At 47.9% G+C, this 15,519-nt stretch overlaps 5 protein-coding genes across 5 annotated transcripts; 1 reads left to right on the top strand and 4 right to left on the bottom strand.

Annotated features, from left to right (window-relative positions):
• Positions 1 to 751: 751 nt before the first annotated feature.
• M431DRAFT_529850 (hypothetical protein) lies at positions 752 to 3,634 on the bottom strand. Its single transcript, XM_024920777.1, has 6 exons — positions 3,153 to 3,634; positions 2,996 to 3,052; positions 2,617 to 2,934; positions 2,540 to 2,548; positions 1,092 to 2,472; positions 752 to 1,038 (listed from the first exon to the last, which is right to left on the bottom strand). The coding sequence occupies exons 1-6, from the start codon at positions 3,397 to 3,399 to the stop codon at positions 837 to 839; spliced, it is 2,214 nt and encodes a 737-aa protein (XP_024776847.1). The 5' UTR covers positions 3,400 to 3,634; the 3' UTR covers positions 752 to 836.
• A 2,509-nt stretch (positions 3,635 to 6,143) lies between these two features.
• M431DRAFT_506900 (hypothetical protein) lies at positions 6,144 to 6,753 on the bottom strand. Its single transcript, XM_024918879.1, has one exon. The coding sequence runs from the start codon at positions 6,609 to 6,611 to the stop codon at positions 6,351 to 6,353; it is 261 nt and encodes an 86-aa protein (XP_024776848.1). The 5' UTR covers positions 6,612 to 6,753; the 3' UTR covers positions 6,144 to 6,350.
• Positions 6,754 to 7,493: 740 nt separating this feature from the next.
• On the top strand, positions 7,494 to 8,927 carry M431DRAFT_506902 (hypothetical protein). Its single transcript, XM_024918880.1, has 6 exons — positions 7,494 to 7,923; positions 7,977 to 8,108; positions 8,162 to 8,292; positions 8,357 to 8,456; positions 8,521 to 8,687; positions 8,738 to 8,927. The coding sequence occupies exons 1-6, from the start codon at positions 7,671 to 7,673 to the stop codon at positions 8,813 to 8,815; spliced, it is 861 nt and encodes a 286-aa protein (XP_024776849.1). The 5' UTR covers positions 7,494 to 7,670; the 3' UTR covers positions 8,816 to 8,927.
• Positions 8,868 to 12,647, bottom strand: M431DRAFT_112864 (hypothetical protein). Its single transcript, XM_024911853.1, has 3 exons — positions 11,065 to 12,647; positions 9,823 to 11,003; positions 8,868 to 9,749 (listed from the first exon to the last, which is right to left on the bottom strand). The coding sequence occupies exons 1-3, from the start codon at positions 12,557 to 12,559 to the stop codon at positions 9,054 to 9,056; spliced, it is 3,372 nt and encodes a 1,123-aa protein (XP_024776850.1). The 5' UTR covers positions 12,560 to 12,647; the 3' UTR covers positions 8,868 to 9,053.
• Positions 12,648 to 13,655: 1,008 nt separating this feature from the next.
• Positions 13,656 to 15,099, bottom strand: M431DRAFT_506905 (hypothetical protein). The gene has a single exon (XM_024918881.1). It carries the CDS (start codon positions 14,876 to 14,878, stop codon positions 13,949 to 13,951), a length of 930 nt encoding a protein of 309 aa, XP_024776851.1. The 5' UTR covers positions 14,879 to 15,099; the 3' UTR covers positions 13,656 to 13,948.
• Positions 15,100 to 15,519: the final 420 nt, after the last annotated feature.

The following is a 15,519-nucleotide window of genomic DNA, read 5'->3' on the forward strand; positions in this document are numbered from 1 at the left end:
TAGATCTGATAGATGTGCCTGTCAAGATTTGGTGGGCACCGAATTAGTAATTATCATTGCATCCTACTGATTTGAAATCCAGGAGGATCAGGTTGCTAGCACTATCTCGTATGCCGCCTGTCAACATTTTTTTACCGTTGCTAGGGGCCAGTCCTAGCGCCGGTAGATGATTGAGCGATTTGCATCCCAAAACTGATTAAGCAACAGATGGATTTGTAATTGGGGTCTCTACATATAGTATTTGGATACTGCTGTGAGCCAATAGCAATTCTTCACCTTTTTCCCTTCTTAAAAAAAGCGGTTTGTGGATATGCTTATTTGGGTGGGTCATAGATTAGCTTACTATGGTCAGTAGTCCCTCATCTGCTTAGTATTGGATCTCCCACGTTGTCAATAGGAGTTTTTAATTAGGGTTAATAAGCGGTTCGGTTGCCGAAGAGGGGAATTCCCTACAACTAACTGGAGATATGCGAACTACGTGCACTCTTCTAAATCACGGCACAAGATATGAGTCCCTCAGTGGCCGCAATCACATGCAGTATTGTCGTCTCGCCGGTAATGGTTTGTCATGAAACAGGATATTATTAAGTCTAAACACGAATAGCAGATAAAAAATACTACCAATAATTGCCTTGTATACCAATCATTCCTACTCCGAAGGTTAACATCATCCTCGAAACCGATCGATTGCGCTGATTGGGCCGCCAAATGCCACATCACATTAGCATCAAAGACAAATTAGGGATTCTTTGGCACAAGCAAAGCACTTTATGTATTTCATATGATTGGGGTATATAGTCCTACGATATAGATTATTGCACCTAGGCGTTTACAAATTACCAGTCCTCTCCAGGCAGAGCAATCATGGTGCCCTTCTTCGTTCCATCCACACCTCCCAATGTCAAAGCAGCATTGACGACACCTGCAAGACCCTCTCCGGCGACGAGGCCAGCAGCAACGGAAAATGCGTAAGTGTCAAAGTTCTTTGCGTAGTACTTCCTCCACCACCAAGCCGTGATACTACCGAACAAAATAGCACTGCGGACGAGTTAGCACGAATCTCCATATAATGATCACATTGGACAACATACTTAGCATATCCACTGTCGACACCCAAGACCCAGGCAACACCGATTGACATCCAGTTGGGGAGGTAATCGCGATATTTCTCACGCGAACCGACCAAGTAGAAGTTCTTGACGAGTGCCTGGATAGCGCAAACAACACCGCAAACAATGGCGAAAATTCCCGAAGACAATGGGATAGGGAGCTTGGGAAGGGTCACAGCCTGGGCAACTGCCTGCCAAGCAACGACTGAGGGTGCAGAAAATGGGCACTCCTCAATAGTCTGGTCGCGGATGCAAGGGTAGGCGGCCATGAAAAGAACAAAGATACCGGGGGCGAGGAAGATAGAGACCAAGGCACCGGTAGCCTGAGCGTAGAACTGCAGCTTGGGGGGAGTTCGGAGAAGGAAACCGACACGGAAATCGCTGACCAAGTTGGTGGCGACGTCGGCAGTACCAGACGCAATGTTACCAGCAATCAGGTTGATACGCTGAGCATCTTGAATGGAATAGTGGCCCTTGGTGATACCACCGTAAACCAGCTGCGAAGCCTTGGAAGAGGCAGTAAGGGGCGCGGTATCGGTGACGGCTCCTCCGTAGATACTGAGGAAAGCGAAAATGAGACCCAGGATACAGGCAAGAATAGCCAAGCCAGCATTCATGTGGAATTGAACGTGGCAAACAATGCAAGCAACAACGACAAAGACAAGTGTTCCAGTCAACCACACCCAGACAGGAACTTGATCCTCTGGAGGGGCAAAGTCTTCCATCAGAGACGACTCTTGATCGGCCTTTGCCGCCTGCTTCTCCAAGAAAGTGTTATTCTTGCCGCGAGATTGTAGCACGCCGTTGACGGAGCCGGCCAAGCTACGAACACCATATTTCAGGCCGTCCCAAACGACACGGATGTGGATGAGGAACTCAACCAGACTGTAAACGATAAGAACCATGACACCGGGCCACAGCATCCAGTATCGGGGAGAGGCAACCCATCCAGGAGCACCAATGCCACTCATGCTTCCGAAGCTGACGAGGCCTTCCCACTTGCCTTCACCGTAGGGCTTGCCGACACACTCGCCATAGTGGACGAGAAGAGGTCCAATCAGACCCCAGGCAAGAACAGTTCCTACCCACCAAGAGACGGCAGCGTTGAGACCGACAAGAATACCGGAGCCGAAGAAAGCGGGTGTCAGCTGAATGTACCAGCCCCAGTTCTCGATGTTGAGTGCGCCGTTCTTGTATCCACTCCAGATGTAGAACCAAGTGAAGATGTGCCAGTTGTGCAAGATGCCATCAGCATATTGAGACACAACGATATGGGTAAAGGCACCCAAAAAGGCGTATCCCAGAGCCTTGACCTTGCGCATGGCATCACTTGCACCGCTGCCGACGGCATGCATCGATCGGACTATGAAAGAGTCAGTGTCTGCTATAATACGTACTCTATTATGTTTTGCTCCTAGGAGAAGACTCACTGGCAAGGGCTATAGAATAAAAGAGTCAGTTTCTGTTCCAGTAGATGCTTAAGATATTTTCTTTCAAGAAAACTCACCAGTAGCAGTAGGCGATGGGAAGACCAAGTTCAGTTCACGGGCCACGTTGATAATAAAGAACTTTCGGAGTGGCACCGCAGCAAAGAGGCCAAAGAAGGCACACACGAGAGTGATGGTGAGAATACGGCCGAAGTCATCCTTGGGGTTCTCCGACAGCAAGCTGAGACGGTACATAGCAGGCAGACCAGCCACGAAAAGACCAGCCATACCACCGGCACCTGTTGCAGAAGCCTGAACAATGGAGTTTTCTTGAGGGCCGAATCGAGTTCCAATACCGGGGATACCGGGGAAGATCTTGGTAAGGAAGAGGATAAAACCTGTGAATGATCCGTCAGGTTATGCAATCCTGGAGGATGTTGTTGAATGATTGAGACGTACCATATCCGAAAATTGCACCAAACATGGTTGCTGGAAATGTGAAACCAGTCTTGAGACCTGTTGCAAATATTGTTAGACAGGATGTCACATTAGAAAGTGTCAATCTCCAGCAGCATAAAGCCCGAAGAAATCTATAATGTGAAGACTATTTGCTTACCCAGATAGACGTTGGAAGCGTTGACCAGAGAGCCAAGAACGATTCCGGTGAGCACCGCTCGAACTGTCAGGGGGTTGGGCTCAGGCTCGACGCCCTTGATCGCAGGGAAGCTGGTGAAGAGGTCGGTGATGGCCTCATCTTCTTCATCCTCTCCGTCTGATTTTAGGTTGACCTCGACGGACACTCGCTTCTCCTGAACACCACCGTCGCCCACGTATTCAGGCTCTACTGTAGTAGGGACACCCATGGTGACAACCTTTCCGGGTTTCCTTGCTGCCGCGTTGTAACACAAAGCAACACTGACCGAGTGTCTTGCCGGCGTCAGTGAAACACTTTTGTGGCAATAGCTGATAAGTCTTTAAGAAGAAGAACGGATCGCAGGGGCACCTTGGTATTTAACACGGAGTCCCCAATGAGAGCCATGGTTGTAACCACCTCATGCCAAGGCGCTGAGATTGTGTCCCCAGAGCCCTCAACCCGGCGTATGACAGATCTCAGATGCACGGGGACCGAAAAACGAACCAACTATCGCCTCTTTTGGGAGGCACCTTTGTCTACTGTTGCAGTTGTTGGTCATCGTGGATAGGAACTTTTTCTGGCCCTGTTGCCACAATATTGGACGAAAGCGGGACGATCCCCGTTGCCAACAATAAGACTAGCCAATAAAGAGCTTCCTCCCTCTTTCCTGCTAGCGGGCGTATCAGAATTGCCAAGCGTTCTCTATTGGAAAGCAATCCGGGCAGATACCTTGCTCTACACGGCAGCGGAGGCGGCCAAGGCCTCAAGGTATGCCGGTGATCTTCACATGGGCTTCCAAGCACATAAGTTCCTTTAGAAGCACCAAACAGAAACGCCCATCATGAGATCTAATGTGGCGCGTGTGCAATCTAATGGTAATGCCCTAGGCGGCGGCAAAAGAGCCATCTCTCTCTGCATTTCGCCCGTCTGGGAAATGGCCGGGACTTGCAAGTTTAGTTAACCCTAGCCTAATAGTGCGTAAAGAAGTTCCAAACACTGTTCGCAACAGGGATTACCCGCAACGGAGCAGGGATTGGGAGTCATGTCTTCAGCAGGATGCCGACATCGTTACTCGTTCGCCTTCCCTTTTTACCAAGTGGCGGCAAATCGTACGAAGACTGGTGGACAAATGTGGCCAACTCGTAGCGTCCATTTGAACTCATTCTCACTCGGAGCGGCACTCGGCGCTGTGCTAATTGGCAGCGAGCGGGACATCGACTGTTACATGGACAGGCGGAAGTCTCTTAGGTGTAGATGGTATTGGAGTGAGAGTGCTGACTCGGAGTGTTCCTCATACTCCATGTGGTCTCTGCAGGTTGTGTGGTAAGGTCAGATTGTGTGGTTTCATCGCGCTGCTCCTCGGACCTTTTAGACGCATCGCGAAGACACACGGCAGCAACCGCGTAATACAATGGAGCAGTTTTCGGACCCCGACAGCCGGAGCTGGTGTGTGGGTGCACAGAGGGCATCGATAGCTTCAGCCATATGTTTGACTGTTTTGTTGATACGGACGATCACCACAAAGATTCATCCTCTGGATATCTTCTTGACCACATGGCTAGTTTGTGTTGTGCATTGTCTTCGTCGCCGAGATGCGGCCACGCGAGACCGTTGTCACACAGTATGAGAAACAAGGTCCCAATTTACCTTTGTTAAGTTACAGGTCCTTAAAGCAAATAAGGATTATTCAACTAAGCTTAAATTAGAAAGGCACCCGGCTCTTGAGCCCTTATCCAGCGCCACACCGCTAAGGAACCTTTGGATCTCTTGGCTGACTACTGGCATTTCTGGGGCATTGATAGGGTGACCTAGGCTGGGAACCTTTGTAAACGAAACAATACGAGCGAGTGCTAAGCCCGTACGCTGTGGATGCTGACACCAGAAGCGGCAAACCGACATTACTCGAACAAGAGCACTGAGTAGCGGCATCTTCCCCGCGGCTGAATTACGGAGCTTGCAGTTTAACGTAAGGGCATTACACGATGTTCCGTGTTTCATGACGAGAAGAGAAAGGTGAGCAAGTCGAGAGCTGAACTCAGATCGTTACTTGTTACGTAAATAAGCTTCTCCAGAGTTAACGGACCGCATTAACGCGGGTAGAGCGTATTCCGGGAGAGTTGCCGTGATCAAGGAGTTTGCGTTGCCACCAACGACCAGCCCAACCATAACAACTTGTTCTTGGCAGCTGCAACAGGATATTGCTTTGCATCGCTGCCCAGATGCGCCAAGACTAGCTTGAAGTGATGTGTATGGAGAGCTACCAAGCTACGTACCATACGGCGTTTATTACCCCGTTGCTCGTACTTGGTTGCCTCCATTTCTCTTTTCCACTGTGGAGCTCACTAGGGTAATATCATCGCCTTGGGTATCAATCGCGCGAGGCCTTCACGACGGATGGTTTGATAATGGTGTTTAATATCTCTTATCCAGCAGAGAAAATACGAACACTGACACGTCGAAATTAAATTGAAAGCTCCATGCGAGTAACTTTCAGATAACTGCTCAGATAAATGGTTCGTGGTGCCACTGAGAGGTAAGCTGGGCCAATTGAGGGCCCTGCTCCCTCCCCAAGTCATGCGTTCAGGTATCCATCTAAGGGGTATTACCGCTGGAACTTTTGCTATTAGACAGTGATCACCAGTTCACCCAGCGGGAGGAAGTAGCCAGCAGTATGCATGTGATTACTGGTATCCTTCGCAATACTTCTGCAGTAGAGAGTAACAACACTGTCTTTATAAGTCATTCATCAAATAGGCTGTTGATTTACCTTTTTGTTTTCCGAGGCAGAATTGCCCTTAAGCTCCGTCGGGGATATGCGAGTTAGTCACGGGCTCTCTACAGAGCTGAGGATGGCTCAGATTCCCTCCAATATACGGAGTACTAACTATCAATAGCATTCTTTCATGACTCAGCAAACTAGAAAAAGTGATCCATTGTATTACATCGAAGTATTTAGAAGTTGGACGTTATCAAGTGAGACATCATCGGAGAACAATCCATTGTTAGTGTAAAGGCTACATTAGACATCTGGTGAGCAACGTATACGAGATATTTTCCATCGTGAAAACAGTCACAGCAGTCCATATAGGGTAGAATTTCCCGAATAAGTAAATCTTGACCTGGGTTTCCAAGCTTCTTTAGTTGCCAACTAAGCTGTCTTGTAATCTGACCCACGCCGTATTACTCGGGTACCTCTTCCCGCGGATACTTTCCATAATCACCATAGCCTCCCTTCGGTGGTGGGTATGTCTTATAATCCCCGTATCCTCCCTTTGGCGGCGTCGGAGGTTTGTATTTTCCGTAATCACCGTACTTTCCATATCCTCCGTAGTCTCCATAATCGCCGTAGCCGCCCGGATCAGCTTTTGGAGCAGCCTCGGCGACAGGGCTGGCGAGGGCGAACGAGGCCGCGACGAGTAGAGTGGCCCAGATAGCTTTCATGTTGATGGCTTATAACGGTGACTTGGTTTGGTGTGGATGTGAGTCCGAATAGACTGAAGTGACTTTTGATATTACACTTGTTAATGAAAGATCAAGTGATTGCAGGTTCAACCCGGCTTTACTTTTGACGCGGAGGTGATCGTCTTTAAGTACCTATATGATATACCTCATTCAGCTTAATACTCATCTTAATACTCAGCCCTATTCATATCATCATTATTTTAGTCATACGTTGGCATTGGAATGATCTATTGCAGATCCCGGGGAAACTTTCCGGCACGCCTGAGAGCCGAAGAATATCGCATATCATTATTCGCCTCAACGATGAATACGAAACCTTGAAGAATAGCTTCACGATAGTTGCGTGTGGTTTTCTACTAGTCAATATGCCAAACAACAGCTGGAGGAGCGCCACCATTCCATGATTGATCGAGGCTGGCTGATGGTGGGGAAATGCACATGGATGATCCCGCCTCGTGGTTTTCAGCTGCCTCCAGATGCGGCGCAATCACGATATTGATGGAGTCAAGATTTACAGGGTATCCGTGTCAGCTCGATGCTAGAGGCTTTGATCTAGTGTCGGCTAGATCCTAATGCGACTTCAAGTGACGATAATTTTCGTCATGGTGTAGTATTATCACAATTGATTATTGGAATGTGGATGAACTTTAAGTAACCGACGGAAAGACCGTGCCGCCCAAGAGCGCCTCGAAATCGCCCGGCAAAACTGGCATTGAGATTTTTATTGCTTCCCATCTCATGACAATCATTTCTTGATTCAGATTCACTGGATTGGTGATCCAAAGTAAACTTTTAAGAGAAGATCACCGGTTATAAAACGATTCGATTGAGTTTGCAAGCGGAACGCTAGAATTATATAAAGCGGCTTAGTTAAGAATATAGGCTTCGCGCTTGCATCGACGTCATTTGGCTTGAGATGGCAGAATTTTTTTCCGACATAATGAGCTAGCGGAGCGAATTGAGAAATACGAGTTTCGCTGCTGATACCAGGATATCAGCTTCATCTTTGACATCATTTGACTTGACGACATCTTCACAATGGCCAAAGATCATCTACGCCGGCTCCTTTCCAATGCCTCGGACGAGTCAGATGAGGAAGGCAGCTTACCTCGACACGTGAACAAAGAAGAATCAAGGAAGAAATACCTTGTTTCGAAATCTTTTCTCAAGTCCTGCTGCTTTTTTTTACTATTCTTAATAGCCTGTGTTCTGTCTTTCTGGGCTGGGACACGTGTGGTTCATGAGGAATCAAATACAGATGAATTATGCGCAAAACACACGACTCAGTGGTGTAAGTAGTATAATCCCCCGCTTCCATACAGGACATAATTTGACATATCCAAGCTCCTCTCATCAGAGATGTACCAGTTCATTACAGCTTCAAAGAATTCAATGGCTCTTTCATGAATGAAGACATTTATCGAAAAGTTGGATCACCAGAGGTTGATAAAGCCTGGGAAGATCTTGGGTCTGACTGTAACTATATCTATTAGAATTTGATCTTAAGAAGAGATTCTAACTGTCTATAGACCGAGCTGGTATTATTTCATACAAAGATGGTCTAGCTAGTGGGTTGGATCCATCATTTGTTCAGCGAGCCGAAAAGTACGGCGGAGGCTTCATCGTTAACGTCGAAGGAATGCACCATTTGCATTGTTTGGTAAGGCTTCTTCTGATTTATAACTACAAACCATTTCTGTTTGGTCTATTAACAGGTTGCATAGAATCTAGTGCGCAAAGCACTCTACTTCAACTACGACCGATATAAAAAGTTAGGGGAGCATGCGTTTGTAAACGATGATTTTATACTACGCCTACATGTCAGTAAGTATAACCAAATAATGCAACAAGAATTCAAATCATGATCAATCAACTGACTTCCTTATAGCGCACTGTCTAGACACTATTCGTCAGGTCTTGATGTGCAACGTAGATACAGGTGTGCTCGGACAGGTGTGGGTTGACCCGAAGCAGCCAACGGCGTTTCCAGATTTCCGCACCAAACACGTTTGCAAGAATTATGACGATATACGCAATTGGGCAGAAAACCTTCAGGTGAGCACGAAGATGTAACAACTGTTGTCCAGCGATTAATGTGTATCCAGGCTCCACCTCCCGAACAGATCCCCAATGACTACTTGGCTCGCCCAAAACAAGGAGATGTCATAGAATTCACACCTTAATAGTGTAAATTGCATCATATAAAGAGGTCTCAATGGGTGTTTTAATGTATTTGATTGCTTTGGACATAATGTTAATACATCTTGGTATCCCCAATACAATAGCTCAGTTTTGTCGTGCCTTCTGTCTGTAAAAGTCCCGAGTCACAAGTCATGTGGAAGACAGATATAGTCAGCCTTATTAGATATGTTAAGTCTTTTGATCTATATATCTGTAAACACATTGCGTTTCCCGTTTCCATTAGACCCCTAATCTCGTTGAGAATTCGGCATTGAGATCAAAAACATTCATTTGCTCCGGATCGGAAGCCAACACATCCACGCCGTCCATGAAATCAAGAGTATTGCTATTCGGATGACCATCTGGGATAAAGTCGTTATTTGTTGTGTGCCAGAGGACATGCATTGCTTTAAAAGTCTCCAGCAGCTTTGGGTCATCAGCCGCAGTGCGCTCAACGCCAAGAATATCGCGCGCTTTGGCGCGTAGGTCGTCGTCCGAAGGAACATAGAGATTCTTCATGCAATCTTCAATGTAGGCATTCAAGCCGTCCTCGAGTTCGCGTGAGCAAAAAACAGAAGGAGGAAATTGGTATTCCCCCTCACAAAGGGCGCGGACATAGCGCTCAGCAGTGTCTTTGTTGACATTATAGAATCGATGATCGATAAGTACAGACGTTTCATCCGCAACTTCTATTATTTTGCCGGGCTTTGGTTTGAGATACGGTGGCGTCAATCCTGTTCCACCGTCCGTCACTCTCCATGGTCGAGGGGGTCCGTTTAATGGTAAGCCGTTCGCGTCATCAGCAGCAGTAATGCCGACATCACGCTTGAAGCGAGCCAGCCACTCAATATTATCCGCAGCAGTTTGATTCCATGGGTCGTCGTCGTCATAGATTATCCAGCGAGCTTGATACTGGATTTCTTCGTCGGTAGGAACCTGAAATGTGTCAGAATAGGTCCTGGTATTTAACTATAAGAGACCAGACGCATGGAGGGGGTCAGATACATACGTGTTGCAGTGGGTTGTTTGGGCTCAGACAGCTCGTTACAAATCGAGTGAGTTCTTTTTCCAACCTCCCATAACAGTTGGCGTCGCTCAAGAAATACCGTAATGGTTGGTGGTGCGAGGGGTGCGAGTTGGCAGAGTGCGGCGTTTCCGTAAGGCCCGGTAGATAGTCATTCGTATCCATAGGCGATGTGCAACCAATAGCTTCATCTGGGACGCCCCAGTGTAATGCTTTGGGAGACGGAGTAGCACCAGTTTTGGTGTCTTTGGCCTGGTGGGTTGAGGTCAAGTCTCCCGACTTGTGGCTTGCTATTAGGGTATCATCAAGCGAAGCCAGGAGATCATGACGCTCTTCTGAGGCACCAAGGTCGCTCAGTTCACCCAATATGGTCTGATTGCCATCACCAGGTATGATGACATTCGATTCGAATTGCATTTCACCCCCCAGTGTTGCTGTGCCGGGAATCTGTGATGCACTGATGCCACCTAATGAGCCTTGTTGCAGCACTGAGAGATGATGCTCGCCGTTGGTTATGATGTCTTGAACACCTGGTTGCATATGTCCATATAACGTGTCGGCATTTGAGAGGAGGCCCGCACGGCGTTTGAAGGCTGAGAGCCAGTCGGTTGAAGAATTGATCAGGAATTTGAACCATTGAACAGCCTCTTTGCACTTGAAGTTGGACTTTGGTTCAACGTCATCTAGGATTTTGCATGCTTGAAACTGCAGCTCTGCATCCGTAGGTATCTGGCCTGCGGCCTGTCTGGACTTGACATATCGCAACAAAAGCTTTTCCTTTTCGTCTCCAACCGTGCTCATGTCAGTGTACGTAGACTTGGATGTCTTCATCTTCTCTATCTGTGATGTCCAACTCGTAATTCCAGATGCACGGTAGAGTTCCTCCTGTGTCATATGATTAGACGGCTTGTGGAGCATAATAATGTCGCGAAACCACGAGATGTCAGGACCTGTAAGCGAAGTATCTTCCGTGTCAACTTTCTGTACAACTCTCTGCGCTTCAATAAGTAGCTGATCATCTGTGGCCGCCATGCCCGCCACGGTCCGCTTGTTGATATAGTCAATCAACCACAGTTTGACATGATCTTCCAATGTTTTGCCGTGTCTTACTTCATCTTTGGAAGCTTCGAACGGATCAAGAGTATTTCGTTCATGATGGATGAGATCTGAGCTGCGTGTTAACCTCCTTTTTTTTCAGCGGCGTCTTGGACGAGTCAAGCAACTTACAAGGTGGCATTCCATTTTCGACAATCTTCAGTATCTCTCCCTGAAATCCCCAATCACCCTTCCAATCTGCCATGGACTTCCCCATTTTGAAATGCTGAGCAAGATGGCCAACACGTGAATCCCAAGAGTATAATATGATGCCACAAAAGCCACATCTGGATCGCACAGCTGGTGTGTCTACTTTCCAGTCACTCATTGGCCATTTTTGGAACTTGGCATCATGAACGATACTCAGATGCTGGCGCAAGTGATCTTTCCTAAAAAAGGTCTTTTCTGCGTCTGGTCTTCCATGACACACAAAGTCATTGTGCTGTTCGGCATGCTCCGGCGATGGGTTCTTCAATCCGCAGTACACACATGCCAGGCAATCCCATTCGGTGCAAAACTGAATTGGTCCGTTTGGTGAACAGACCCACTGTTCAAGAGACAAATGCAGCGATTTTTCGTGTCTTTGCCAATCGTGCTTAGTTTTAAACGTTTCGGTGCAGAATGTACACTGGTATTTATGGACGGACGGAAGTATGGTGGAAATATCGACGGCCTTGGGGATCTGGCGGCGCCGGCGCCGTCTTCCGCGGCTTTTCAACGAGTAGAGAGACTCCAAAGACTCGCGAGATTTGTGAGAAATAGCCGAGCTCTGCGACCCGTTGCCTGAATGCGATGTTTTTGAACTGCCAGCGGATGAGAGATGATCGATAGAGCCCGGCAGCCTATCATCCATATCCTTGTAATTGGCTGACGCAGCGCCAGCTCCAGCTGGGAACCCTGCAGATGAGACTGCCGAAGCGATGGCAGTGATGGAAGCAGGTTCCTGATCCGGCGGAGAATGTCTCCATCGCTCCATGGGACTCATACCCCTCGTCATTGGAGTCTTCTTTTGAGGAATGTCCATAGCGTTGTTGAGTTGGCCCGGACTTGATGAGGTAGACCGAGGAGCTCGTACTTTTCCTCGGCGGCGAGCGTTGGCGACCCAAGTACTGATTTGCGTTTTGTTCAAGCCTGTCTGACGAGCAAGATTTTCTTTTTCTTCATTATTGGGATAAGGGTGACGATGGTTGGATAAAAGCCAGTTCCTCAGAATCCGAAGTGCCTCTCGAGAAAATCTGGCACCAATCTTGGGGGTGGCATCCAACCCCCCAGTCGAGTCGTCGCCCAACGAATCATTGCCTGTGAAACTGGACTCTGATCTGCTATAAGAGCTCTCTGAGAGCTGCTGCAACTGATCCTGATGCCCATTGCCAGCAGCCCCAAAGTCGGCAAAGGACTCCAAGGGTTCCAATGCATTCATGGGTGCTCCCATGTTAGACGGCAAAGTACAATTTCTTTTTGCCTCAATACAAGGCTTGCAGCCACCCAGATTGATAGTCTCTGGAGTCACCTGACAATGAATATGCTCCTTGACGCAATATTCACATGACTCGTTTGGGACAGCGGCGTCCGTGTCCTCCATGCCACCAGAGAAATCTATAAAGTCATCAGGGTTCATCATTGCCATTTTGCAGGCCGCTTGAACGGGTATTGTTAAGTCGAGCTATGAACTCTTAGCCTTGGCAGCTTCCGTGTTTGTGAGTAATCAATCGCAGGGCGTGGTTATGTCGTGATTCAGATGATCCTTTGGAGTTGGATCGCATCGCATTCTTAGGAGCGCAGTGTTACTAATCTTGGTCAATTGTAGGGCGTGATGGCAACGCTTCCCATTGGACGCAGCCGACTGGGCTGAATTACCCCGCCAAGATTCAGCTGGACTACTGTTAGCGTCTGAAAGGCGAGAGTCATCGAACTCAATTAAATATCAGCTCTGTTACCCTAAACTTTCGAAACGCTTGAGGGAGTCATCAGCTTTCTCATAACAACTCTGGAACAAATAGAGATTTGCGACTGATCATATAAGCAAGTGAAGGCTTGGTTTCAAAATCTGACACTATCTACATACTATTACGGAGTAGATTTCCTCCCGACTATGGTAGATAACAAGAAGCTTGTGATGAACCGAGGCAATTGAGCAAAACTCGTTGTCTAGCCTCCGTCACAGAACAAAACAATTTGTTCATTTGTAAGCGAATTGTTTTGTACTACCCGGCGATGAAGATTTTACTGCGCTCATGCAAGAGCTCAAAGCAACAAAAGACACAGTAATGTAATATCCTGAACTGATTTAGTAAACAACTTGACTACTTACATGTAGTTTGCTACCCACTGAAATTTGTATATACTATCGGCGGGCTGTACCTTGCACGCAAAGGCTTTATACACAAAGGTACAATTTCTTGACCGCGTCAAGACATTTCTCTGGCGTATTGTCATAGCCATCAGATTTTATCCATCAGACTTTAATTCGCAATAGATTTCTACACGTAGCCCATCTTCTCTCCACCTTTTGTATTGAGCCTTGAATCGAGATGTCGAAGGGATGTGAAATATTTCAAACCAAGCAGTTCTAGACAAGTGAGACATGCGTTGTGGATACTTTGTATCCGTAAGCTAGGCGTAGATTTACTCGTTTCTTAAAAGAGAAATAATAGACGATCGCGCACAGCAAGTGGGTGATGTCTCAAGATGTTACACCTACGGGTACATGACACATGGAGAATGGGCTCGAAAGTGATTTGTTGGTTACTAAATCTAAATGAATCTGGGCATACATTATCATGCCATAATTGTCCGCCCTCTCCAGCGGTAAGTAGTAAAAAATAGAATGCAACAGGCGGTCGATATAGACCATATGCGGAATCTGATATGCCCACATAGACAAGTGAGGGGGGAAGCTCACCGTAAAAGCCAGTGGCAAAATGTTGAATATAGGACTGGGGTTGAAAAGAACCAGCCTCAATTGCGGTTGACGTTGATTACCAGCCTCAATGGCGGTTGACGTTAATTACCACCCTCAATGGCGGTTAACGTTGATTAAGCTAAGAAATTCATTTCGCGTCTTTTCCCTGCGCTCAAAGCAGCCAAGCATGCAACTCGTGATGGTGGTGCTATTCGTCTTCTGCACGCCGCGCATGACCATGCATAGATGGCTAGACTCTATGACCACGGCCACTCCCTGGGGTGCGAGGACGTCGAAGACGGCATTGGCAATATCTTTGGTGAGGCGTTCTTGGATTTGTAGCCGGCGCGAAAACATGTCGGCAATGCGAGGCAGCTTGGAGATGCCAATGACGTTGTTGTTGGGGATGTAGCCAATATGGACCTTGCCGGTAAAGGGCACCAGGTGGTGTTCGCAGAGCGAGAACACATCAATGTTCTTCACCACCACCATCTCTGAGTGGCCTTCCTGGAAGATGGCGCCGTTGACAATGTCAAATACGTTTTGCTCATAGCCTTGTGTAAAGAACATCATGGCTTTGGCATATCGTTCGGGTGTGGCTAAGAGGCCTTCTCGGTTCGGGTCTTCTCCAACGCACTCGAGTAGAGTCTTGACAGCGCCCTTCATGCGGTCGAGTCGGGCAGCCTTTTCCTCCTCTGTTTCTTCTAACCGCTGGCGCGTGCCTACGCTGGGTCGGCTGAGGCCATCGAAATCAATGGCAGGGCTGTCCTGCCTTGATACGGCATTGCTAGAATCTCGTTCTTTCTCTCGTTCCTCGCGGCGCTTCCGCTTCTTGTGCTTGAATACGGGCTCGTCGCGCTGATCCCGCCCAGGCTTGCTTATGCTCGAGCGTCGCACGACATGGCTCTTGGCTCCGTTTGGAAGCCCTGTGCTCTCGCTGTATCCGCGCTTCTTGCTGCTGGAACCGTCGTTGTTTTTGCGTTTCTTTTCGCTGGCAGACGAGCCGGGCGAATCTCGGCCTTCGGTCGGCGATGGAGGGGCCATTGGCGCACGCTGGCGGGCTTCGCAGCAGCAAAGCCTCGATCTTTGGATGGAATGGCCTTTGCTGGACCTTGCGACGACAATCGAGGCGATGTGTTGTGGTGACGACGCAAGTGAGGCCGAGGTGGAAAAAAGTGAGAAGCCCAGGATGTGTCAGACCAGACGCTGCACGGCCGGTCTTTTTAAAGATCCGCCGTTGGTCTGTCCTACAGGCCCGAGTAGAGCGCCTCTAAAAAAAAAAAAAAAAGCCACCGAAGCGCGCGAAAAGTCGGAGCAGTCAGTCATACCTGCGGATTACATTGCAGTTGTGCGACAGAAGATCTCTTCGGCTGCAATTCGCGTTTGGAAACAATTCTACGGAATCTTTACTATATTTATTACGCCGGTAGTAACCAATGCACAGCCCAGTGATGCAGAAAATGCGGCCTGCCGTTGAGGAGACCCGAGACCGCTGCTGCACGCCCACTAACTGAAACTCTTGAGCAGCCAATTGCATTTACCAATTGGAGTCATCACATGCAGCCTAATGCCATGCAACTGCGGAGCGTTATCGGTGAATAATATCGGGGGACACACAAGTACCGAATCACAAAGCCAATGATTTCTTTGTTGGTACTTCTAAAAGAAAACAAATGCATTATCCT

The sequence above is a fragment of the Trichoderma harzianum genome, assembly GCF_003025095.1.
Source record: "Trichoderma harzianum CBS 226.95 unplaced genomic scaffold M431scaffold_4, whole genome shotgun sequence".
In the NCBI taxonomy this organism is placed as follows: Eukaryota; Fungi; Ascomycota; class Sordariomycetes; order Hypocreales; family Hypocreaceae; genus Trichoderma; species Trichoderma harzianum.

Excerpts from the sequence above, each read along its gene's own strand:
- M431DRAFT_529850 (XM_024920777.1), bottom strand. The coding sequence starts at position 3,399 with ATGGGTGTCCCTACTACAGTAGAGCCTGAATACGTGGGCGACGGTGGT. Across the intron at positions 3,053-3,152 it reads CGCTTCCAACGTCTATCTGG|GTCTCAAGACTGGTTTCACA; the intron begins GTAAGCAAATAG and ends TATTTGCAACAG. Across the intron at positions 1,039-1,091 it reads GTCGACAGTGGATATGCTAA|TGCTATTTTGTTCGGTAGTA; the intron begins GTATGTTGTCCA and ends ACTCGTCCGCAG.
- M431DRAFT_506900 (XM_024918879.1), bottom strand. The coding sequence starts at position 6,611 with ATGAAAGCTATCTGGGCCACTCTACTCGTCGCGGCCTCGTTCGCCCTC.
- M431DRAFT_506902 (XM_024918880.1), top strand. The coding sequence starts at position 7,671 with ATGGCCAAAGATCATCTACGCCGGCTCCTTTCCAATGCCTCGGACGAG. Across the intron at positions 7,924-7,976 it reads AAAACACACGACTCAGTGGT|CTCCTCTCATCAGAGATGTA; the intron begins GTAAGTAGTATA and ends GACATATCCAAG. Across the intron at positions 8,109-8,161 it reads GGAAGATCTTGGGTCTGACT|ACCGAGCTGGTATTATTTCA; the intron begins GTAACTATATCT and ends AACTGTCTATAG.
- M431DRAFT_112864 (XM_024911853.1), bottom strand. The coding sequence starts at position 12,559 with ATGGCAATGATGAACCCTGATGACTTTATAGATTTCTCTGGTGGCATG. Across the intron at positions 11,004-11,064 it reads CGAAAATGGAATGCCACCTT|ATCTCATCCATCATGAACGA; the intron begins GTAAGTTGCTTG and ends CACGCAGCTCAG. Across the intron at positions 9,750-9,822 it reads CAAACAACCCACTGCAACAC|GTTCCTACCGACGAAGAAAT; the intron begins GTATGTATCTGA and ends GACACATTTCAG.
- M431DRAFT_506905 (XM_024918881.1), bottom strand. The coding sequence starts at position 14,878 with ATGGCCCCTCCATCGCCGACCGAAGGCCGAGATTCGCCCGGCTCGTCT.